This window comes from Aulostomus chinensis, chromosome 23 (genome assembly GCF_037954235.1).
Source record: "Aulostomus chinensis isolate RoL2024-O1b breed Wild chromosome 23, RoL_Achi_v1.0, whole genome shotgun sequence".
Classification (NCBI taxonomy): Eukaryota; Metazoa; Chordata; class Actinopteri; order Syngnathiformes; family Aulostomidae; genus Aulostomus; species Aulostomus chinensis.
In genome coordinates, this window is record NC_141342.1 from 13038237 (window position 1) to 13063841 (window position 25605).

Below are 25605 nucleotides of genomic sequence, written 5' to 3' on the forward strand. Positions count from 1 at the left end.
TGATTTTTAGTTATTTCAGAAAAAAAAAAAGAATATATACAGTAACCTGATAAGTGCTAATTATTCACCTGAGAACCAGCTGTAATAGTATTGTCTGATGCTGTGACGTCACCGACATCGTCATCATTCACGAGCTGCTTTGCTATGACCATTTATGATTGCATATGGGCGTGTCACAGGCAGGACGTGGGGCGGATTTCGTGTGCTTGTACGCATAGCTTTTATAAGTCTGAATGTTTTTTGGCGTGCATCCTGTGTGCTCTTATTAATGAGCAGGTTTCCACCTATCTAACGCAGTAAATGTACCACATGCTTGTAGTTCTCAGAAACAAATGCAGAGAGATTTAGACACTCAGAGAAAGTGTGTGGTTATAGGAACATCTAGGACATCTAGGATTTATGAGTTCACTGAGAAAGTTTTCTCATACAAGGTGATCTCTATTGCTGACTTGATGACTTGGCAGCGGTGCTTCACTCTGGAGGTTTATCATCAAAAGTAGCACCGTGACAGCGTGAGGCATTCTCGAGACCATTGTTGGAACAGTGCTAGGGAGAGATTACCCCTTTTTGAAGGAAATAATATGACAAATCACTTGTGCAAGAACTAAATTCATCTTACATGTTTCTTATGCTTTCTGAGGATTTAACTCTGACAGAGATCACTCTGAAATCATCACTGACAAGAGTTTTTCCTTTCATGTTCTTTGGCAAGTTTTCAAGACAAAGACTTTCTCTCACACAAACTTACTGAAAATCATCTTTGAATAACTACTTTCTTTTTTTCCCTTTTTTGTTTTTTAAACCTGGAAAGTGAGTTACTTGCAAATGTGCAGTGAAATAAGATAAAAGAAATATCATACAAGTGGTGGGTGGCGTGGCTCAGAGGTAGAGTGGCCATCTAGCAACCGAATGGTTGCTGGTTCGATCCTCACTTCCCAGGTGACCATGTCCAAGTGTCCTTGAGCAAGATACTGAGCCCCTAATTGCTCCTGATGGCCCTGTAATAGACTGGTGACCCGTCCAGGGTGAACCCCGCCTCTCACCCAATGTCAGCCACTTCTGCATTAACACACTTTATTTAAACCTAAATGTGTAATGAATGAGTGAAATGAAATATAACTAAAATAACTACAAAAGAAATCAGAACTAAGCGCGGAATATAATAAGTCCAGCAAGATTGATCTTTATGTCTTCCACACAGCTGATCTTCCTTCTTTTTAAAACTAGATTTATTTTTTTTTATGTTCTAAAGAATATTTTCCATTAGTTTTACAAAAAAAAACTTAAAGAAAAAAAATTCAACATTTTGATTTTACAACAACTGTCTAATCTAAAATAAGCAGTTGAAATTAAAGTGGTTCTGCAAGAGGTTTTGGTTTAATGCACAGAGACACTGTTTATTTTTGGCTTTTATTACCATCATCAGCTTTGACTGAAATAACCATATTGCTACTTTGGAAGTTTCTTGTTTAAAACTAAATGCAGACGTCTGGGTCTATAACACTATCGGAGGCAATTAAGATAATGAGCATGATGTGAAAAGTGATTCACGTGCAGCCCGGTGAGCCTACGATAAACCGATCAAAATAACACTGAAGTTACTACATCGTGACTGAAGCTGACACAAAGTATGAATTCATGCAAATTCGAGTGTTGAACATTGGTTGAAATGCTGTTCTCTGAGGGGTTTCATCATCATTTCATCAGCTCCTGTAAGTTTTGTCAGCCTAAATTTCCCTGTTGGAAAGTGTTGGACCGTTTCTGTGTGATAGAGCACCAATTCTTTATGTCACCCAAAAACCAGCAGAAAAACAAAGATCATCTTGTCATCTGCTTTAATTGCGATGATCCTTGGTACATTTAACATTCCATTTGTTTTATCGCCCATCCACATTTTTACCTCGATAAGATGGAACAGTAAAATAATCAAAGTAAGAGGGACAGACAGAAAGTTTGACGATTCTGTGTTTTATTTTATTTCCACTGCAAATAAGGGCAAACAGCTGCAAGCTGATCTTCCCTCTCCAACGCCATTTGTGAACAATGAAAACAAAACTGTCATCTTTTGTTCGTTTTGTTGAGACTGGGGGAGTTTTCAACATGTCCTGCGTGCATGGTGCTTGTGTCTCGCCCTCGTCTTTGCCACATGCAGACTTCAGATCTCTGCGTGTCAGCAAGACAGGAAACAACAAAAGCCGTTTTATGTCAGTGGTACACAGAGCTCCAGACAGACCTACACCGATGTTGTGTCTTTGTTGTTGCTTTTCTAGCTGACGCCAGTTGGAACCACCATCTTTTCTGGTTTCTGGGGGAACAACGGTGCAACAGATATCGATGATGGTCCCAATGGACAGATAGAGTACACCATCCAGTACAACCCGAAAGATCCGGTAGGTTCCCCATCTGCTCAGTTTACACCACGTGAGCATTTTTAGGGCCTGAGCCAGAAGGTACTTCTGGTTATCTTTATGTTTTGTTTTATTTAAATCTTATTGAAGATGACAGACATTATGGCCCAATACTTATTTACTCTCATCTTGTCGGCTGATCTTTACTTTTCTCCCTAGAAATAATATACAAATATAATGTGATTCTACGGTTCTGTCTGTGTCCTGGTCAATGTTAAATTGATTGACGCTCCTCAAATATTCACAGGTGACCTCAGAATCAGATTAACCGACGCCAGCTTTGAACTAATTTTCAAAGATTATTTTATAATTGCTGATATAATTTTATCGTTGGCCTGCTTCATGAAATCAGATATAACGCAGCCTGTCTATCAATTTGTCTTCACAAGACTCTTTATTGATATTATCATTGTTACTTCATGAAAGCGTGGACGTACTTAGCTCTTAGGTAGATGTATCAACATTTTTAACCAATACAGAGTTGAATTACTCTTTTGCTTCCTCTGCATGTTCCGTCTTTGTTCCCTATTCAAGTGGATACACCTTTAGGGAGGCACCAATTTCTCTTTTCAGGTCCTAATACTGATTCAGTCACCAGCCAATATTGAGTACTGATCCGATGCAACTGCTTAAATAATTAAATGCTGTCTCACTGTGTGCAAGAGACTGGGCTCCTTCTTTCATGCATTCTGACTTTGTAAAACACGATGCAACAAATACATGCGTAGTTATAATCCATGCGTCCATTCATCTTCAGTCGCTTATTCGGGTGACTGGAGTAGCAGCATGAGCTGGGAACCCCAAACATCCCTCACCATGGCAACATCATCCAGGCGTTCTCAGGTCAGCGTGGAGATATAGTCCCTATGTACCCCGCTGCCTCCTCCCAGCTGGACGTGCCTGGAATACCTCCCCAGGGTGGCGTCCTACAACCCGCTGAGAAGCATGACCTCAGATTTAGGGCTGCTGATCCTCATCCCAGCCGCTTCCTATTGAAATAATTTCCACTATTTAACTGCATCAAATGAGAACATAATGTAAACATTTACTCACAAGTGAAAGCAAACTTGATATTTCAATAAGTCATGTAAATAAACATCTTTTTCAAACATTCATACAAACAAACTCTATAGGCTGATGGAGGATTATAGTCAAATACTCATGGAATTGACCTTTTTTTAAATGTAGTACCGCAAATATTTAAAAAATTGTCTGCTGAAAACTCAGCTTTTTTTTTTTTTTGTATCTGTGCATTTCAGACAGCCAACAGAACCTTTGACATCCCGCTGACACTCTTTGGTTCCGTAGTTCTCCGAGAACGACTCAACTACGAGGAGATAACGCGCTACCTGGTCATCATACAGGCAAATGTAAGTTGTTGTTGTTGTTGTTTTTTTTTTTTTTTCCAGGTCGGATCCTGAGAAATCTGAGGAAAATAAATGCTCTTCTTCTTGCTCTGCAACTTACTTGCATCCCTAGAGTCTTAAGCTATGTTTTATGCAAATGATTGTTATCATGGTAACGTTACTCACACGGTCTGGGACTATTTCTGCTCTGTTGAGTCAAACTTAAGGGAACAATAAGCCCATCCTTAATTATCACTAAAGCCTTTGTTAATACAATTGTTTTCCTGCTTTTATCTACGGCACTTTAAATGTTTTATTTATAAAAAGTGGTCTGAAAAGTTAATTTCAGAGTTAATTTCACTCTGCACACAAAACAGACACAGGGATCAGGGGTAGTAGAATATAAAACTGAACGCATATCAGAAAATTGTTTAGGTTGAAGATTGCAACAGAAAACCAGCAAAAGAACCTTTAGTTCTCAACAAGTATTCTGACAAATGCGCATATGTTTCAAAGCCCATTTAGCCTGAAAGCATTATTAAAGCTCAACAGGAGACTAAAATAATAATGTGTTTCTGACTACATGAAAGCCTGACATATTCCCTCTTCATCTGATCTATAAAGAGCGTTCTGAGGGTGATGGATTTGCAGTGTATTAGTACTTAGAAAGGAGGAAAAAAACAAGCCCGAATTGGAAGAAATTCCAATCGAAACTTTTAAAGATATTATTAGGTAGAATTCAGCATACATCCGACAAGTTTCTTTCTCTTGCAGCAGTTGCTCACAGTACAAAGACTATGATATTGTTATTTATTCACAATTAAATAAAAGTAAAACAAGATGTTTGCTCGTATGCAAAAAAATCCCCAGGGATAACGGGCAGTTTTTTTTTTTAAAGTGCTAACAAAAACGTGATTAAACACTCTTTCTTTTTTTCCCCCCTTTTTCTTTCTTTTTTTTTGGAACAGAAAACACTCATCCAGTCAGTCCAGGGCATAATGTTTCCTCGAAGCTCTTTGCATTAATATTTTTATGATTACAACCCTGAAAACCATCTCAGGTATCCTGAAGGTCTCCCAAGGTATAAAAACCGAGTCAGTGTGTCATTACACTCTGATTTTTAATTTTGTAGGCATGAAGGTCAGATTTTTTGGGGGGGGGGGGGTAGATGGTTTCAGAACCTTGAGAACATTTTCACTCCAATTATTTCTCAAGTTTTTTTCTCTGAATAAAATCCGATGACTCAAGATCACCTTTCTCTCCTGTATTATAGAAGTGCTAGTTTTAAATACCCTGTTTCGGAAAATACTTTTTAATTGAAGGGCTCCAATATTTAAGATGTATTATTCTAAACAGATAATTAGTGAAATGAGAGGCTTGTGGTCGTGTGTAATAGTGAACTTAGAGTTTTAATGCCAGTAGCAGCAAAACCTCATGTGAAATCATAGTAATTGACATTTGCAATATGATATCAAAATCTAAGCATCCTAAGGTGTATTCTAATAGTTTGGATACTCATTTTTATTTGTACCTTTTTTTTTTAACCTGCCATGTATTTCTGAAAGGTTCTACCCTTTTCAAAACTGTTTAGTCATAATAAATCATAAATAGTTACGATGGCAGGCCTGATTGTTTTTGTTACTATTATTATTATAAATTGTATGCTAAAATATGTTAAGATGTATTCGCATTTGTTAAGAGATGCAAATGAGAGCCTGACTCTAACCCAGCATCGTCTGCTGCGAAGTCCAAGATTTATGGGTGCCAATACGTAGGGTGTGAGAAACTGTTGAGCTGGGAGCATTAAAATGTGATGTGAGATGAGACTGCGTGGGTTTCATGGTTGTTGTGTTCTCACTTGAACAAGATGTCAAGATGTTGCTAAATCTCTGTAACTTTTTATTTATCACATATTGGTGAAGGAGCAAGAGGAGTGTCTCGCTCAGGATGTCCTGTACTGAACCAGTATGTACTGCATTAGAAGGCTGATCAGCTGCTCTTGCTCAGGGAGGCTGGAGTAGACATGAAGGTAGTTAGTCACGTAGAAACCAGCCTGCTCTCTGGAGCTTTGTTGATTTGATTTTCAAGAAATATTCAGCAGGACTATGCTCTAGACACTTTTCTATTCCAATCCCAATAAGATTTAAAATGCAGTATTATTCAAAAACGAGGTAAATTTCTGTCTTTCTTCGTCTAGGATCGAGCCCCCTACCCTAGTGAGCGGCGTACAGCTACCACAACACTAACGGTTGATGTACTGGATGGTGATGACTTGGGCCCCATGTTTCTACCGTGCACACTAGTGGGAAACACCCGTGACTGTCGACCCATCACGTACCGAGCTAATGTCCTGGAGCTGACAGAGCCAGTAAGTGTAACAGTGCAGGTATAAAAAAGGTCTACTATTTAGTGTGAGTGTGATGAAGACAGAGTGTTTCTATCTGGCTGTGTTAACTTAAGGCATCACTGCTGTGCAACGTGTGTGGGTGCAAATGCTCGTCTTGTCAGTGTTACGCTGCTGTTACCTCCACCAAGGAGGTCATGGTTTCTATGGCGCTTGTCTGTCTGTCTGTCTGCGGGGTTATGCAAAAACTATGAAGCCCATTCTCAACAAATTTGGTAGAGGGGAGGAATCCATCACATTTAGGGAAATATCAGTCATGGCGCCACCTGGTGGCTTGTGGAAATGAATCTGGTGTGGTCCCACTAGGAGGTTGATCAGATCCATCTCAAACTAGGTCCGAACCTCATTATGAACTTGGTGATGAGTGTGAGTTAAATGGTATTGTGCTGAGACGACGGATCATGTTATTTCTTCATAGAACACAAATCTGTTGTCATAGCGCCACCTAGTGGTTACAGGAAGCTTACTGTGACACGCATTATTCGCTTTACATCAAAATGACGCTGTGACAATGTGTGTGTTCTCTGGTGCTGCCTAGTGGATGTACTGTTGGAAATGATGTGTGCTCCACTGAGTGAGTCTGCTCAGGTTTCACCCCCACATCCCTCACACCTGGTCTTAGGCACGGGTGCCAGGACACAGCAGTGCCAGGGCCAGAAAAGATCCCCTTAGTGGAGATAGCATGCGCTGTCAGAGTGTTTTCTAGTAGAGGAATAGTCCTGAGTGACTAAACCACTTTAAGATAAAGGATGTGGTCGCACGTTAAAGACTACTGAGTTCAAATTGTTTCAAAACAGGCTTGCTACAGCTTCATAGGACTTAATGGAAGAGCTCCAATTTATCGTAATTATTTGGAAAGCTCTGTGACTGAGGAGAAAGTTTGCGTACTCAATGATTCTTCAAGTCCAAGATGATCCTGATTACAGTATGTCTGATTTCTACTGAAAGTCTGTATTACTGTTATTTGGGAGTGTGTCTGCATCACTGTGGTGAGGATTTATGCTTACACAGCTGCCCATTTTGCACTTGTTCCTTGAGCATGTAACCCATGCTGTTATCCAGAGCAACATATAATACCACTTTGTAAATGTGACAGAGTTGCTGCAGGCAAAATCCTCAACTTTGACAAGTCAGCAGAGCATTCATTGTGTAACCCCCACCCCACCACACACACACACATACACACTCAGTCACTCACTCCTGATATTGACACACTAACTGTGCAAGCATCACACAAACACGCACACACCACAGTGTGTGATGTAGTCATGTCCAACTGCACATGTGCTGCTGTCACTGCTTCATCTTGTGGTCTCTACGAACATCTTTGCCACACAAACACATATCGAGTGAAGTTCAAAAACCTCTTTTTCTCTTTTCTTTGCTCATGCTTGCACACACACACACACACACACACACACACGCATCAACACACGCTTATACATTTACTCCCAGCCAAGAGAGACACATTAAGGACAATGGGAGTAAATCAACTTTACAACGCATGGTTTTGAGAAGGAGCAAGTGTACGCCGACAAGGACAGGGTTTATGATAGAGAGGTAGTGAAAGCAGGAGTGGAGGTGGGGTCAAACATCGAGAAAGAACAAGAGACGCCAGACAATGCAGTGGGAAAGTACTTGTGGGGTTTTAAAATCTTAAGTGGCGAGTGAAAACACGTTCCATTAAAAACCAAGATTGCTTTTCACGTGTCATTTTGCTGACGGCTGATGACTCACGCTGAGTCATTCATTTCAGTATTTATGATGCTACACTTTCACAGAAATTATTGATAATCTTTTCTCTATCACCAAACAAAAAATGGGATCAATCAGGCAAACTGAGGTTGCCTTGCGTCTCATTGCAGTAAAGTTGACCTAAATTGGTTATTATGAGACAGTTTCTGAAGTTTTCATAACATTTCTGCTCATATGAGTGTTTATTCACAGCGCAGTCTCCCTTTGTTTACCCTTGGGAGGAACTTCTTTCACGGTGACTGTGAACACAAGCACCATATTCCAGTTTAATGAACATCATTATGGGAAAGCTGAGGTCACTGACACACAAGACAGATGACCAAATAGTGGAGACCGAGGGAAAATACTATGAATAAAAAAGAGGGAGGAGGGAGGGGGCTTTCTGCTCTCATGTCAACAGATAGTGTCATTTTGGGGGATTTTATTGTGAAAAAAGTCTGCAGTCAGGACAAGAAACTTTTAGCAGAAGGGCTACATTTCTATTATTTGCCAAGGGAATCCTCCAACACTGTTATGATTTGCTGTCTGCCCATGTGACAGCTGTCGGTCTCAGTAGAGCAACACTTCCTCCTAATCTTCTCCACCATCGACTTCACCCAGTTTTATCTATCCAGCCAGAGACAATAATATCCTGTACCCACTGTATGCAAAAAGGTCCACAAACTTCCCTCACATGACAGACCAGATCACAACAACTGTCAACCAAATTGTCACTGTCGATTCTGCATCGTATTTCCTGAATAACAAATTCCAGATTACAAGGGACAAAGTCCTTCTTAATGACAAGAAGAGGGACTACAGTGCTGAGGACAAGTAGGAACTAAAAAATGTCCATCAAATATGAGAGAAGGCGATGATGGCTCCAGGAGGAGGAGGGATAGAATAAAAGCTGTAATAACTACACAAGTGTCGCATGAGGAGAATCGCTGGCTACAATTGTGAGAGAGGACGAGGCGAGTTCAGCCAAAAGCCCCTTTTGTACAGTCTCTTCAAGTCAGGAATATTGTGGCTCTGTTACGCCTCCCCGTCTGTATAAGAGGACGTCGCAGCACTAAATCCAAGTCTGTATAAAATGGACAGCTGGAACTGAGGAACAGCTCACTCAACGCCAACGCTGTTGTGTTTCAGTCACGCCATGCTGCTGTTATTTGGTTCTGAGTCAAGCTAACCGTCATACTGCTGGTGTCATTTCTGCAGAGGTATTGCTGTACAGTATCTGTTGTCTACCAGTCCCATACATTGAATAATGATGCTGCCCACCTCTCTGTATCTGTACCTGCCCCGTCACCCCCTCATCATCCCCCCTAATCATGGACAGGTCAAAGACTCTCTCCAGTCGTAGTTCATTGCTGATACTTTGCCTGCTGGATATCTGAGATGTGTCAGTTGAATATTGGGATGAACTTCTTAATGTGAACCAGGTGTAACAGCAGCAGCAGTAGTTAATATTTGAGGGAAAACAAACCTCAACAACACACACGCACCCCCCACCCCCTCCACAAAGGGCACATTCAAGAGCACCTTCAGCAACAGGCTTCCACTGAGCGACATGGATGGTAATTCCTGCCAGCGGCCATCAGACTTTATAATTCCTTCCCTCTGTGACGCAACATGGATTTAGACTGATTCTTTATGCTTTTCACCTTCTCAGACAAATCACCTCACAATGGGCAATCTCCTTTTTATCTCATGCCTTCTCACAGAGCTAAATGTTCGGGCACTACTATCATTACAAGCACAAAAATCAATAATTGTTTTCTCTTGAACACTGACAATAGTGCTAGTTTTACTTGTTCTTGTTTAGCTACGCTGTGTAAAAGGATTGCACAATGAAGAATTACTTTTTTCCTGAATTATCTTTACCGTCATGAAGAATCATATAATATAAATCATTACTGCGGTCTATTTTTGTCATGTACTTAGATTTTTTTTTTTTTATTCTGTGTGATGTTAGGTGTAAAAGAGCTGTGGAACACAGAGGTTTGATAAAGTGTTGTCTATTCTCAAACCTGTCCTTCATGTAGATACATATAATACGTTAATGGACTGTACTTTTGTAGTCACCACTCAAAATGCTTTTGTAATCCTGTAATTAAACTAATATTACAAGTATTAATTGTTATACCCATCCCCTTGCGATTGAATGAAGCATATATATTTAAAATGACCTTTTCAAAGACAGCCGATAAACCGTGGCAGTGAGCGAGCATGAATTCGTGACAAAGGCTGCACTGGTCTTATTACTCCTGTAGTGAAGACTTATTTTTCAATGTAGGAAAATCATTTTGAGACTACAGACTAAAAAAAAATGACGAATAGAAAAATGAGTTTTGAAGAGGAAATTAAATTTTTTTTAAAAACCTACACATATAGGGAGAGTCGTTTTTAACAGGCTGCTACCTGTGACATATTCGTTTATGTCTCTTGACACTATCACAGCAGCAATCATTCTGGTTCCGTCTGGATGACTGTAAGCTATTATAACTAGTTCCCTTCAAAGTGTGCTGTGGGTTTTTCTCTCCTGGAACTGTGAGTTTACATGACTACAGCCAATGTTGTAAACGAAGCTTTTTAAAAAAAAAAATCCCTTGGGAATTAGCATGACCAGCATTACGCTAACGTGCGTTTCAAATTAAGAACATAGAGATGGCAAAAGGACCAGAAGCTACCAGTGAAATGGCAGGAAAACCGTGGCTGTTGGTTTTTGCCTATTTACCAGTTTCAAAGGGGGAACTTCATTTGATAATGATTGTCGTTTACATTAGCAGAACATGCTAAATGAACTAACTCCCTCCACATTGATAGAGCATACAAACCACAGACCGGCTGAGGTGGCCGCTTCAGGTTCACAAATGTGGATAAAAGCTTATTTGTTAGTACAAACCAGAACAAATAGTTATTGCAAATTCACCGCGATGGTGTGATGCGAACCCCCCCCCCCCCCCCCCAAAAAAAAACAGTTTTAAAGCCACAACAGTTTGAAGGTATGGCGTATCTGGTTAGCCGTCTTGCTAACTTGAATGTAAATAAACTCCATTACCAATGAAATGTATTTACTCACTACACTAGACTTTCCAAATGTTATCGAACCAAACTTATCAAATTGTTAGACTGAAAGACTCATTTTTGTGGTGGTTGTGTTTGACGCTACAACATTTTATCTGCCATTTTACAGCCGTTTTTGCAATGTGAGTCTTTTGGGGTTGCAGTGGCTCCACTGAGGAAGAGTCAATAAAAATCAAAGAATATTTTCATTGGATGCAAATCTAGTGTAGGATGATTCATCAAACTTTTCAAATGCTTTTACAGGAAAAGCCATTTTTCTGACAAATATTAATCATATATCAAAAGATAAAGTAGGTACACAGGATTAAAACAAGGAAAATGGGCTTCTTTATTCACAGGACCTTTAAAGTAATCTCAAAGATTTGCCTCTAACATTCTTCTAAATGGACTGAGGTAATAATTGTGGTTGAGCTTATAGCCCATAGATGAAAGCCCTTGCATTTTAAGTTATTGTGGACTCAAACATCTAAATGTCTGTGGTGACATTTACAGAAAATGTGCCGTATTAAATGGGTATTAATCAAAGTGAAAAACATTCCACTCCTGTAACTTCACATTTAAAACTTTTAACTGGCAAACAAGAGATGGCCATTAGCATTAAATGCTAGCGTTCATCACAAAAGCATCTGCAATAAGTCACAGTGGCCATTTTAAACTTCTTCTTTATTTTTTGACAGCAGCATCGTGTGAAATATCGCAGGGATTAATGGAACAAGCCACATGGAGTTTTTAGATGAAGAGCTGCAAGCGACAGGAGTCTCACCGAGGCAACCAACTCCTTTCACTTTGCGCTGCTGATTTGGAGACTCACGGCGTGTGTAGCATAAAATCACATCACGGTTGTTCACAGAACGGTGGAAAAAGACCAATTACTGCCTGACCTTTTTTTTTTTTTTTTTTTTTAAACAGCAATAGGTTGTTTCGCTGCTCACAGAATTTTAGAAACTGTGGCTACAGATGTTGTAAAGCAGGACTGAAACTGGCATTAATGCATGTTTATGCCAAAAGCATGATCCCTGCCATTAGGTCTGGCTGAACAAACCTCTCTATTCAAAGCAGCTGTCTCTCTCAGGGTCGCTGCTTGATTGATTAAGACTTTGAAGCCATGCAGTGTGACTGCGATACATTCTGCTTGGATGAACTCCATATACAGTGAATAAAGGTCCTCAAACTACTAATGGGGAATAGCGGAGGCTAGACAAAAACATGTAAGGAAAAGGTACACAGCTCTATGTGATTAAAAAGTGTGAACATGAGAAAAAAAAGGAAATATCACTGCAAAGAGCTGCTGTTGCTGGGGTGTAAAGAAAGTTGGGGTGAGAAAGCACTATAATAGTTTTGAGTCCTAATCAGGCTAATGAGATGTGACAACCCCAGAGCCTGAGAGCCAACATAACTCTTTCTCTCTCTCTGTCTCTCTGTCTCTCTCTCTAACACACGATGTGCCTGTCATTTGTGCTGAGGCTGTCAGACCATGTTCACACATCAAAAATGCCTCTTCAACTTCGAAATTCATAGCTCAGAGGGAAAACTATATTATTGAACAGTACAGTAAACAACTCACCCTAGACCCGAGTAATCATTTAGATTTTATTTTGTCAACTTAATCACCTACAAGTTACACAAAGATCCCCGCAGCATCAAAGCTACAACTACACGGAACACTCCTCCATTATAGAAATGACCATCTGTTATGTTTTTATGCATTTGTGTTGCACATTTTCGTCATGTAGAATTTAGTAGTTGACAAACCTGACCAATAGATGCCCTTGAGGGTTTTAGGCTGTTTTGTTTTTTTTCTTCTCTGTTGATATGCTTGCTGCTCCTGGGATCAACCACCTGCCTCCACAGCTGTTGCTCATTTTCTCATTAGTTCCCCAGTATATATATAAGAGATCGTTTTCCCACTACATCTGTGGTGGTGTCTCTGTCCTGCTCACATTGTAGTTGTTGCTAAAGCTGTCGCATTTGCTTGCCTGACTCCTCTCAGTTACCATCTAATATTACAGATAATGATGTGTACAATGTGAAAGGTTGTCCTCTGAAGGAATCAAAAAGGAACACGATTGATCAAAGCCTCATGAGGCTGAAGTATATTTCTTTAATACAGTACACAGAGATGTACTTTATATTCAGTGAAGCTGATTTAAAAAAAAAAATCCCAATTTTAAAGCCAGACTTTTGGTACAAAGCTCAAAGTAAAGCGCAAAGCAGATTAAAGTACTGTTCAAGAAGAGCAGATGCTTATATGATTAACAACCATCCAGGCTTTCGATGATGGTGGAGCGGGTTTCTGAAGAAGGGATGTCAAAATAGGAGTGAGGAAATCGCTCCTTTTGGTGGAAATGTTAACATTAAAGCAGTAGGGAAGAGCTTATTACTTATCACGTAACTATACCAGTTGGTTAGGTGGATCTAGGTGGGTAGATTTTCCTTTTAAGAATGTGTTCTTGCAGCATGTTTTATTGAAAACTGCCTGAGACTGATTCCAGTCACACTGTGGTTTCAGTGCATTAACACTTCGTCGTCCCAAAGACTACCGTTCTTACCCAACACAGTAATTCATATATTGCTTCATTTTAAAATGCTGCCAGTAACTACTTTTATACGGAGTGGAATAACTTGAGGTTGGCATTATTTTATAAAAGATGACATATTGATGGATGTGTTTCTTGTGGAATATTGCATCCTATTCCTGTTGACACACCACAGATGAAAGTGGGACCAGACGCTTGCACACGTTACATCCTTAAGTTCCTTCCAGAATTTTTGATAGAAAATATTTGTGACGCATTGGAGTTGTGGAACATTTTATACTTTTTCTTGATAATAGTTTAAAAAAAAATACTGCTTTGTGCAGCATTTGAAGCGTTTGCTAGAACCGGACTGTGCGTCATGAACCAGTTTGACTCCGGCACTTGCCACAGAATGCTGCAAAAGCTCTGGTAGGACCTCATAATGCAATTGCGATGTTTACATCTCTACAATGCACTTCAGTAATGTGAATAACACTGGAATATTTCACATGTCCATTAGCTTCATTGCAGAGAACAGCAACTAATGGAACAGTCTGACAGTGTTAGCCACACTAGCTCAAGCCCTATAGATGGGCAAGCTTTAGAGGCTTCTGGTGTAGTCAGCAAATATTCCGACCAAGATAGTTGTAGTTTTACCGTCTAATCAACAACTCGAGATGGAGGAACGGACTTGGAGTTGCAACATGTGACAGTGCACTTTTGTGTATCGTTTATCCTTCTTTTGTGTAGCATTTTTCCTTCTTTTTTTTGTGTTTTCTGTCAGCGGCCCCAGGACCAGCGTTTACTGCCTGAAATGGAAAGACTTGGTGATAAACCAGTTCTGCAAAGACTCTGTCTAAATGTAATAATTCTTCATAATTTATTAGTCATTGATGTAGGTCCAGATAGGACCGTGTTTGGGTCTGGACCAGAACTGCTGATTTCTCAAAATAGGCTTTCAGTTCTTTTTAGGCAAGCAAAACTCTCCTTATTATTCCAATCACACCTAATCCCACATCAGGAATCATTAGTTTCGATTCTGAAAACTCTATAAACCCTCTAGGACATTTTATTCACTGTTCACTGTCACTTGCAGATCTTTCAACTTGCATATGATCTATTTTGTTTGTTTTTCATCCCTATTGAAGTGATGCACCAAAATTGTAATATTGGTGTCTCTGCCTTTGCTGTGACAAGGCTGCCTTCATCTGACTCGCTCTCTCTTTCTACTTTGCTGCATTTACATTTCTCCGCGCATACTGTTTACCCTCAACTCCTGGCAGAATCATTTCTCTCCCCTATATTTACACCCTCTTTTACCTCACTTCATTACACGCCATAACTTCCTCTCTGCCAGTGTCTCCCTCCCTTCCTCTCTGGATGACAGGCAACAGGAGATATAGCTCTAGGATGGCTTGTATATTTTAACTGCTTGTCGACAGGTGCGCTGCCAAAGTAACGTATCATAACTGGTGTATATACTGTACACGATGTGTATCTATCTAGTTAGGTGTGTAGTTGAGATACATTCATGCGCATTTGGAAATATGAGCTGTCCTGTTGGTGTGCTTAGCTTGACGTTTTACAGCTTTAGTGGTTGTAGATTTTATCATATTTCTTCCATTGGAGATCTTCAAATTACAGCAATCTCATCACAGTGTACCATTATAAGTCATCGTTATGACCCAGCCATTTCACTGAATACACACATCCACACTTACACAGTGTGTGTGTGTGTCTTTTAAATTACACTACAGTAATATATATTTTATCAAATGCTGCAATGTTACTGGGGTTGTGTTTTTAATTGCTGTGTATGTGTGTGTTTAAGCTGCACATGCAAGCCCCATTATCCTTAGGGGTAAAGTGTGCAAATGTGGCACGCATGCATGAACACACACAAACCCACACACACACACACATACACATATAGAAGTCTTTCCAAACTCATGTGAATTCAAATGTAGTTACAAATTGAATTCCAGTTTTAATCTTCAAAAACTATGGTTAAAATAGGGGATTTCTAACAAAACAAATTTTATTTGATTTTTGCAAACCATCATTTGTGCTTTGTGACCTCAAAGGGAGTCCCAACCCTCACTTTGGAAACCCTGGTTTTCAGGATAGTATTCTGCATATGTACCAGGTAGCGAGGTTCATATTCTCCAGCCCTTTCTCAGGAACTCTGACTTTTTTTAACAGCATGTTTACATCATAGAATAACTGAATGTTTACAGATTAGGGATTAAAACCCGATGTTAATGAGTAGAAAGTTGACATGTTCTTGCTTTGTTTTGTTTGTTTGTGTGATTTTTCTTATTTGTTTTCACTCTTAATCTCATGCCATTTTTCATGTCGTAAAATCTTTTCCTGCCATTGTGGTCTTTCAGTTATTTTGTCTGTTATTTTTCCCCCTGTACAAGTGTTTTTAATGTTGGAATGTGATGATTATTTGCAATACTGTTCAAGTCCAGTAATGCTTTTATTTGTTTGTTTGTTTTTCTGCAGAATAAAGTGAGCCCCCTCAATGTAACACCACCCATACAGGCTGTGGATCAAGACAGAAACATACAACCTCCCTCTGACAGGCCTGGGATTCTATACTCCATCCTCATTGGTGGGTTGGAGGCATTTCTGGTGTTATACAGTAGGATTGTTACAGTTGAGATCATGAACTAACAATGTAAGAATAACAACAATATATTGATTGGTTCTACATTTTTATGCAGAAAACATAAACAGAATCCCAAAGTCTGCTGTTGACTCAAAGATGGTTACAAATAGAGACAACCCAAATCAGTGTCACCCTGAACAGCCACATGCACAAGACGTTTAGGTCAAATTCTTCTTATTTATGTTCCGATAGTCCATGTCTATTAAACTGGTGGTGCGTGGACTTACTTCGGCCTGCCAATCAATGCCCACCAGGCCGCTCATCAGTTCTGCTTGAAAATACAATTGAACGGCTCCTTAAGATCCAGCTCACTTACAAGACAAACCTGAAGAATCATGTGAATAACAGTGGTTCTTGATGCAATAAATCCAACAGAGCACTCACACAATGTAAACCAGATCATCTTCTACAAACTCGTGCTGCAGGTGACGTCTTAACAACTCTTTGAAGGGAGCGTAATCTTGAGGAGCTTTCATTCCAGGAAAATAAAGGCTGTGAATTAGCTGGATAATAAATGTCAGAATTGGCCAAATTATACGTCTAATTTCTGACATTTATTCTATAATTAATTTATTTCAAATGTGTTTACTTTAGTCGCTGTATCTGCTTGTCGTTGGACAGTAAATGAAATTTAGCAATAGGACTATAGGATATAGAATAGGTGTTCATTCCTCTGTTGTGATTTAATTTATGACCTCGAACCTTTTACAGTTAAGTAGCTCTGGAGATGTAAAGGTGCATTGTGTTGAGTGAAAACAAGTAAAGAGAATAATAGCTCAGGGAAATGTCTGGCCCCCAGTCACTTAGCATTGTGACTGCATGGCCCCCCAAACAATATAGTTGAACAGCCCTGCCGTTCGTCTTTTAATTATTGGTAGAAGGGAAGTACTCGGATCTAAATATGATTGCAAAGGAATTGTCTGTATTTTGTTCTTATCACTTTAAATGACCATTACTTACTCTGACAGGAGAAGTGCACCGTCACTGCAAGCCATCTTGATTTTGTTTGAACCTTTAAACTGCAGAGTCATAACAAAACTTTACTCTTACTGCTGCGAATGTGTCTGGCTGATATAAATTTACAGACATGCTTGACTTCCACTCGATTGCATTTCCCACGCTCCCCCTTTGAAACTAATCCCCATCTGAGTGGGGATTATGAGACACAGAGTCACACATGCAGAAAAAAATGTGTTTCAGCTTCACTTAGATTGAATGATTTGAATGTGAGCAAATTAATGCAAAAAAACAACAACAACAAATGCAACAAGCTGTTGATGGTCATTTGAAGCTGCGTCATTATTTAGGCAGTGTTATTATCCTTCTTTCATCAGACAATATATGGATGTCACCCTGGATGCGCATCAGCTGAAGTGATTGACGTATTGTGAAGGCACGGGAGAACTGATTCTCTGAGGCCTTGATTCTTAGACTCAAGGATGCACCTTAAGAGGGAAATGGGAATATAATAGCACCCTACACATGAGGGGAGGGTGAACTTGGAATACGATATCCCTCGATTGGAGCAAATCAAATAAGTGCTATAAAGATGCAACAGAAATGCACACTTGAGGAGTCTGGCTATGCATGTCTCTGTCCTTCTCTTCGAAAGAACTTGATTTCCCTGCAGATCAATGCAGCATTCCGTAGCATATATAGGTATGTGTGTGAAGCCCCACCTGTGGAGAGCTGAGATGAGAAAACTGGGAGCATTAGACAAGCTTCTCTCCTCTGTCTCTCTCTCTCTCTCTCCCTCTCACTCTCTTTTTCTCTCTGTCTCCTGTTCTCGCTTTTATACTCTCCCTCTAGACATCCACCAGAAAAACATGTATTGATTTTTGAACCAATTACTGATGTCTCTCCCTCTTACACAGACACAGGTTCAATTTTTGTATATTTTGTACTGTTTGTGACTTGATGTCTGTGCTTCTCTCTCTCTCCCTCTCTCTCTCTCTCTCTCTCTCTCTCTCTCTCTCTCAGGCAAACCGGAGTCGTATGCAGAATATTTTAACTTGAACAGAACCACAGCGGAGCTCCTTCTACTTAAGCCCATCGATAGAGAATTGTTCCGCAGATTTGATCTGGTTATTAAGGTGAGAGACATTAGAGCTGCGAGCAGGTTTTACTTGATTCCTGCACGTTTCTTATTTTGAACAGCAAAGCAACCTCATATAGCACTGGAGTGCTTTTTTTTATTATTATTACTGCTTTTAATACTCACATAGTCAAACTTTAGTCAAGTTTGAGGGCAAACACCAAACCGAAGCCCAGTTAAATCAGTGTAATATATTATATAGATTAATGAGTGTAATAATGTGTAAATCCAGTCGAAGTGATGTATGTACAGTATGTGTGTGCTTCAGATGCTTAACTCTAGACTGTTTACGACACGGTGGCAGTTGCACTTTGGCGAAAATACAGCTGTTATTGTCTAAAACAGAAAAAATATAGGCCGGCATTTGCAGGACTACTAAAACAGCAATTACACAACAGCAGATTTCATTAAAGTTTTTTTCTTTGTTAACTAGCTGGATTCCTCTGTCACGGTTGAGATAGTGGCCATCTCTTTGTGCTTAAAGCTCTGCCGCACAAGATTTGTTTATTTAATCCCAACTGCCTAATTCACAAACAAGCAAAGAGAGCTATCTCTTTTAAACAGATTTGCCCCCGATTTCCCTTTTTTAAAAGATAAAATTATAGTACTTAAGGGGAAATTGCTTCAGCAACAAGTGGGAAACTAAATGACAAACAATAACTTGCTACTTGTGATTAATGTGTATGCAAGAAATTGTGATATGTGATATATTTAGTTGAAATAGGCCTAATGATATTATACATCAGATTATATTGCAGCTCTAATGAGTCCTCCCTAGATTATTAACTCTAGATTGAACAGCTAGAATACAGAAGGTGATGTGACGGCCAGGACTAAGGCACAAACACCATTATGCTCTTCTCTACCCTTTAGGCAGAGCAGGACAATGGTCACCCCCTGCCTGCTTTTGCCAACCTTCAAATTGAAGTTCTGGATGAAAACAACCAGGCACCCTACTTCCTGGAAACCAGTTACCATGGCTATGTCAGTGAAGGATCACCAGTGGGAACAACCGTAGCAGCCGATACCAGCTTATCTGCACCTTTGGCAATCGTAGCTCTGGACAATGATGTGGAGGAGGTGAGGATGAAATATACAGAGCTTTCGATGGTTAAGGACAGAATGAGATGATTAACTGGGATGTTTTGACGTCTCTGATTAGCAAAGTGATCAATCACAAAAATGTCAGAACTTCTTTTGAGACCCAATTTAGACCTGATGTATGTGCATATGTGTTTTCTCATTGTCATGCAGAGAATAAGCCGTGCATATGCCTGATCAACACTACCTGTGCATTAAATAGTAATTGTTTTCTGTCTGGTTTCATTATGGCTGGGTCCAAGGCCAACCTTTTTTACTTCCATTTTTACTTTCCATTTGTAAACTGACCTATTTGCTGTGAAGTTGCATTTGGACTGGGTTGTCACTCTATGAAGCTAATAAGCATGTTTGCACCTGATGCCCTTTCCAGGAAAATGAAGCTTCCATTTCTAGCTTCGGAGCTAGTCAGAGGTCAGAGAACACTCTGCTCTAATGGATTGAGTAGTACAGCTCTGTAATACCGGCCACATTTAAAATCTGGTGTCAGTCGGGTCAAAATGTCAGGTTGCGGTTTCTCATGGCTTAGGTATATTCATCATTACGGGTGTTTTACACATTGGCGCATTTTAATTTGTCATGTTTACTTTCATATTTAGACAATTTCATATGTAAACTTTCACCTGTTTCTTTTTTAGCTTACACCCAATGAGATGCCTGTAGGTATCATCTGAGTTCATCTGCTTTGTCTTTCCCTCCTTTTGCTGAGTGCTTCAAAAGCTTGAGTTAGTTTCTCCCTGGGCCTTAAAGGGATGCCTCACCCCAAAATGAAAATTCACTCATCTACTCACCGTCATGGCGATGGAAGGTCAGGTTGAAGTTTGAATAGTCCATAAAAAGCAGGTGGAGAGGGAAAGATGTTGAAGTATTCTCCAAAGCTTCACTCAAAACACGGCATCGTGGCTGGGAGCTATAGTGAACAGTGAGGCTCAAAACATGGCATCAGTGACGTCTTCTAAATAAGTGAGCATGTCACTGCCCCAGAACACTTAAATTACTTCAGACCAGCACTATGGGGTCATGTTATGGTTTTTGTGTTACGTTTCAATCTTGGTTTCCATTTGCTTCAATGGTTTGAGAGATCAATGCAAAACCTTTTCCTGTGAAACTCACACAGTATTTATTGGACTAATGAACTTAACCCAACCTTCTATAGGCTTGACAGCGAGTAGTTAATGACTGAATTTTCAGTTTCGCACTTAATTAGCTTGAAATTAGCTCTAGAGCAAGTTGGAAGAAATAAATAAATAAATAAAAGAAAAAACTAAAACCTTCCCAACAGTGATGCATCGCCAATAATTAGGAGTATATATCATAGTTTGAGCCCATAGTAGCAGTTGCTGTGTCAGGAATAAAAACTGGAACACTCCAGCGCTCCCCCCTTCCCCTTACACATAGCTGCTGGAGACATTAGCAGATCTTCACAAGCTCTGGCAGACAGACAAAACTGTTCATGAACAAAAGAATTCTTCCACCGTCAAACACAACACATGGCTTCGCTGATAACTCCACGGTGTTCGGAGCTTTAAGACACCCCGTCGCATTTTCAGGTTACATTAGCTCTAAAAAAACAAACAAAATCCATGTAGAACGGATTTGAATATACGTTTGATGGCTAAATATATTTGTCATCTCAAGACTGATGCTATGCTGCATTTCACGGGGGGTAAAAAAAGACATTAAACATCATTCATTGCAGTGTGAAGCTGATAATAACTAGCATTGTAAGTAGAAGATTTTTTTGTCTTTAGTTCAAACCTAACCCTGATTGGCATTTAGCTTATTTGCTTGGTCAAGCAAAAATACAAATAATTAGAAAAGCAAACTAATTAGACAAATCGACAATCAGTGTGCTCCAATATACTTAAATTACAAAGCGCTTGCATGCTCATTTCAACGTGCAGTAGGTCTCAACTGTGTAAAGAGATTCAAGCAAAGCAATTGAAGATACAGTTGCATCACCATATAATCAAACCTAGTGGCATGTTCTAACAGGCGCTACTGCACAAAAACCAACTCTAGTGTCCATTTCTGTCCTCCATGTCCTGTTGAATCTCAGCTTTATCGTTGCTGTGATGTGTGTGTGTGTGTGTGTGTGTGTGTGTGTGTGTGTGTGTGTGTGTTGAATGTCCTATCCAATTTCCTCGTGAATTTGGATAGTAAAACCATTTCCCTCTTAAATTGCTACTCAGTGATAATGTAGGAATGTACATTGTTGCCACATTGTTATCACAGACACATTCCAAAGAGCTTTTTTGTTTTTTTTTTCTTCTCAAGATCTAGCAAATGCTTTTGGACAAAACAAGCTGTGAGGCTCTTTGCTTTCTGAAAGACCTCCAGAGCAGCGATTTAGCTTTGTGAGTGTCTCTGTGGATCCTTGTGAAAATTGATATATGTTGAGTTATTTTAAATAATGCTAACCCTGGTTTTTCCTCCTGCATGAAATAGCAACAATGATGATTAGTCCTAATTGCTTTTATGTGCCACCCATCACTTTTATTTATGCGTGTATGTGACTGTAAGTGTTTGTGCATGTGCTTAACTGTGTGTGTGTGTGTGTGTGTGTGTGTGTGTGTGTGTGTGTGTGTGTGTGTGTGTGTACACATATATGTGTGTGTTTATTTATGACCCAATATCCACACTGGCTACATCGACAATATTATCAACCCTCCACCCTGCTGAGCCAGCCTTATCCGCAATGAGAGCAGTCTCTCTCTCTGTCTCTCTCTCTCTGTCACACACACACACACACACACACACACGACTATGTGTGTATGTGTGTAATGTCAGAGGAGGACTCAGATGAGGATTGACTCTCCATCATGGAGTATTACACTCTGGATATTACATAAACTTACATTCACTTCCCAGAGACTTACCCTAAGTATAGCCATACTTTACGCAGCTTATCTTAAAGCTCGAGTCTTTTGCATGGTTTTTTGCCGGTTGTAAATACAACATTCATTCAAATTGGGCCCCCTCCCCCTGTATCAACCAGAACTATTACACCCCCCCGCCACGCAATCTCAACCTAACTGTTGGCTAATGTACACTTAACACTAGCGAGAAAATCCTAAATGCCGGCTAGGACAAGCTAAATGCCTATTAGCACAAGCAAAACGCTAGCTTGCACAGGCTAAATGCTAGCTGGCAAAAGTAAACCACCACCTATCCAGCAGAAAGCAGGCCAGCTCCACATCACTCTTCACCTCCAGGATCTCCTTCAGTGCTCTGTGCTGGTGAAAGCTAATCTGAGATTCAGTCTCATTCTGGGACAAGTTTTATGCACTTGCCCTTTTGCCTCACACCTAACATTTTCCCAAGGAACAAATTTTGCCAAGTTGCTGTGTTTCATCCACACCCAGCCCCCTCTGTCATTGATGGGGGGTTTCCACAATATTCTTCACTCAGAAAAGTCCTGATTAAACAAAAACAACAAAATACAGTTATAGACCAGCAGCTCTGCAGACACATTCACCACTACATGTGTCCAAAGCTCCCATAAGGGATGATTGAACCAGACTAATTTTGCACAAGCTTATATTTTGTGTTTGAAGGAAAACACTGCAGACTCTACCTTTGGAGAACCTGCCTTTGGAGGACTTACTTTTTTGTTCCCAAATGAGATAAGTTACAGAGAGCGGTCACATGATAATAGTCATTTCAGTAAAACCATCAGGGGGATGAGTTTCATTCACCTCCTCCTGTCAAATAATTTGTTTTCTCTGAGCTATTTTGCATATAGAAGCATTTGTAATTTGTCTCTAGTCTTCCATTCAGATTCCCCTATTCATTTAAATATATAATAATTTATAATAATGGTAATATTATTATTTAATATCACAAGGGAGAAGTAGAGAAAAAAAAGCACAATATGCTTTATCTTTTCTTTTGATTATTCACACCATTCATCAAGGATCCAGTGTGTCCCCATGTCCACTGGAGGTGATTTCATTGCTAACATCATTGTGTTCGTGCTCCACAGTGTAAAACTGACTAAATGGGAACCGTGACATTAGGTTATTCCAGGTTGAGGAAAGAAAATCCCACCAGTGTATTGTGTGTGCTTCTAAACATCTTTTTCTCTCTCTAACAGACCAGAGATCCTCAGCTCCAGTTCTCATTGGACAGCTACACTAATGTTTTCGCTGTGTCTGCTAGTGGAATCAGAAGATATCTGACTCTGGTGCAGCCGCTGGACAGAGAGACACAAGACTCCTACACATTCATGGTACTCAACCTTTTTACAACTTGCGTTATGTATGATATGTGCGCATTAGAGCGAGAGGCTCTGGTAGAGTCATAACCAGGTGAAAAGTGGAGCAGGCACGAGAGTAGTGTCCCAGCAGTAGTTGGCTCCAGTCTACAGATGGGAGGCCGGGGAGGGTATGTGTCCTGGTCGCTACACCGGCTCCTCCTCTTGAGAGTCTCATGTGTAACCTGTCCCTCACTAAACTCCTGTCCAGCCTAGAAAAAAAAAGAAACGTGAATGAGGTGAGTTTCCATCAAGTGGTCAGAGCAGATAAACCACATTAGTTATGAAAAAGTACTGGGCAGTGTGGGCAAGGTACCCTAGACCGGCCGTTATAAAAAGCAGAAGAAGTGGAGGTTGCAAACTAGAAACAAGTAACAAGTTGTTACCCTGGCAATGTACATATTATTATTCATATTTTTTTATGGATGAGACTGAGGAATACTTCTATCTCCTTATCGGTCCACACGTGTCTGTTGTTGCTACCAGCCATGTTATACCTGGAAACAAAGAAGCAGCTGTCAAGTGTGTTCATCAGCAAATTTGTTTCCATCTCCCAATTTTTCCATTAAGTTGTGCATTAAGGCTTCTTCACGAGTCAAAAACCACAAGTAAGCATAAAACGTTTCTGGAGTTAGAAGATTGTTTTTCCCCAAAATATTGGCATTTCCATCCTCCTTTTCTGTGGGTAATGGGAGCCCATTTAGTGTCAGGTGAAAAGGAGCTGGTAGCGACTCCACACAGGAGGCAAATGTGAGCCTGCATCCCTCTCTGGATCGGCAGACGAGGCGGAGCAACAAAAGGGACAGCTTGGAATGAGAGTAATAAATAAATAAATATAGGAACAATAAAGGAAAGGGTTTCAACTTTAAAAAGACAGAAGAAGAAGAGGGGGATATATAAACATGCTTTTTTATCTGTTTAAGGGAGAAGCAGGAAAGAGCAGGGGGCAAGAAGTTGCTGAGGACTGGAGTAAAGGAGGAAAAGACTTTAATTAGAGAATATAATCTGACAGAAAGAAACAAGTAGATGGAGTGTGAAGAGGAAACACAACACAGATGGCAAGAAGTAGGAGTCCAGAACATTACTGTTTCTTTTTTTCTAAGTCTAAGTAGTATGTTTTTTGTGAGTTGTTTCACTGAGGCAAGTATTTAGCTTTCTTGTTGGTGATTAGAAAAACAGACAGCATCTGTCATCATCTCTCATTCAGTATGTCCCTTCTCTTTGTTTTTTTGTCGCTCTCTCTTGGTTCTGACCTTATTTCAATCTAACTAAACAGTTTCTTTCTTGGTAGGGTGCAGAGATGCAGCCATTGTCAAGCACAGAGCATCTCCTTCTGCCTCCATGGAATATACAGCATTGCTAGTATAGTCTCTTATCTATCAAGTTCAGCCTCGTCACAAGATGTGTGTGTGTGTGTGTGTGTGTGTGTGTGTGTGTGTGTGTACGTGCAGAATAGCGTAGAAGAGTGTGTGTGTGTGTGTGTGTGTGTGTGTGTGTGTGTGTGTGTGTGTGTGTGTGTGTGTGTGTTCTTGTACTTGTTTGAGGACTTGAATACATATTTAACCAACAGATTGAGGACATTTTAGCCGGTCCTCACACCTTCAAAGGGCCGTTTGAAGGTCAAGACTTTGTTTTAGGGTCGAGGTTAGAATTAGGTTCTGGTTAGGTTTAGGGTCAAGGTTAGGGTCAGGCAGTCAGTTGAGATGGTTAGGTTTAGGGCAAGGGGCTAGGGAATGTATTACATCAATGAAAGTCCTCACAAAGATATAAGTACAAAGATGTGTGTGTGTGTGCGCGCGCGCGTTTGTGTGTGTGTGTGTGAGGGAGCGAGAAAGTGGCTTTCCGTGAGCTAAAGCTGGAAAAGCAGGTCTGGTGTATTGATTGAAGGAAGAGTTTACAGTAATCATTATGAAGGAGAAATTAAACTGGAGGGAGAAGCAAAGAGCTATGAGATGTGGAGGAAGGTTTTCATTTAAAAGAGTCAATCA

The 25605-nt window shown here is 40.1% G+C and overlaps 1 protein-coding gene across 1 annotated transcript in view; it reads left to right on the forward strand.

Annotated features, from left to right (window-relative positions):
• Window positions 1-25605, forward strand: part of LOC147239653 (protocadherin-15-like) — a 171626-nt gene that overhangs the window by 52233 nt on the left and 93788 nt on the right. Inside the window, exons 7-13 of the mRNA XM_086194725.1 lie at window positions 2271-2390; window positions 3668-3778; window positions 5952-6122; window positions 16004-16112; window positions 18150-18262; window positions 19138-19344; window positions 23459-23593. Coding sequence (XP_086050851.1) covers window positions 2271-2390; window positions 3668-3778; window positions 5952-6122; window positions 16004-16112; window positions 18150-18262; window positions 19138-19344; window positions 23459-23593 — 966 coding nt within the window. The remainder of the gene's footprint in view (window positions 1-2270; window positions 2391-3667; window positions 3779-5951; window positions 6123-16003; window positions 16113-18149; window positions 18263-19137; window positions 19345-23458; window positions 23594-25605) is intronic.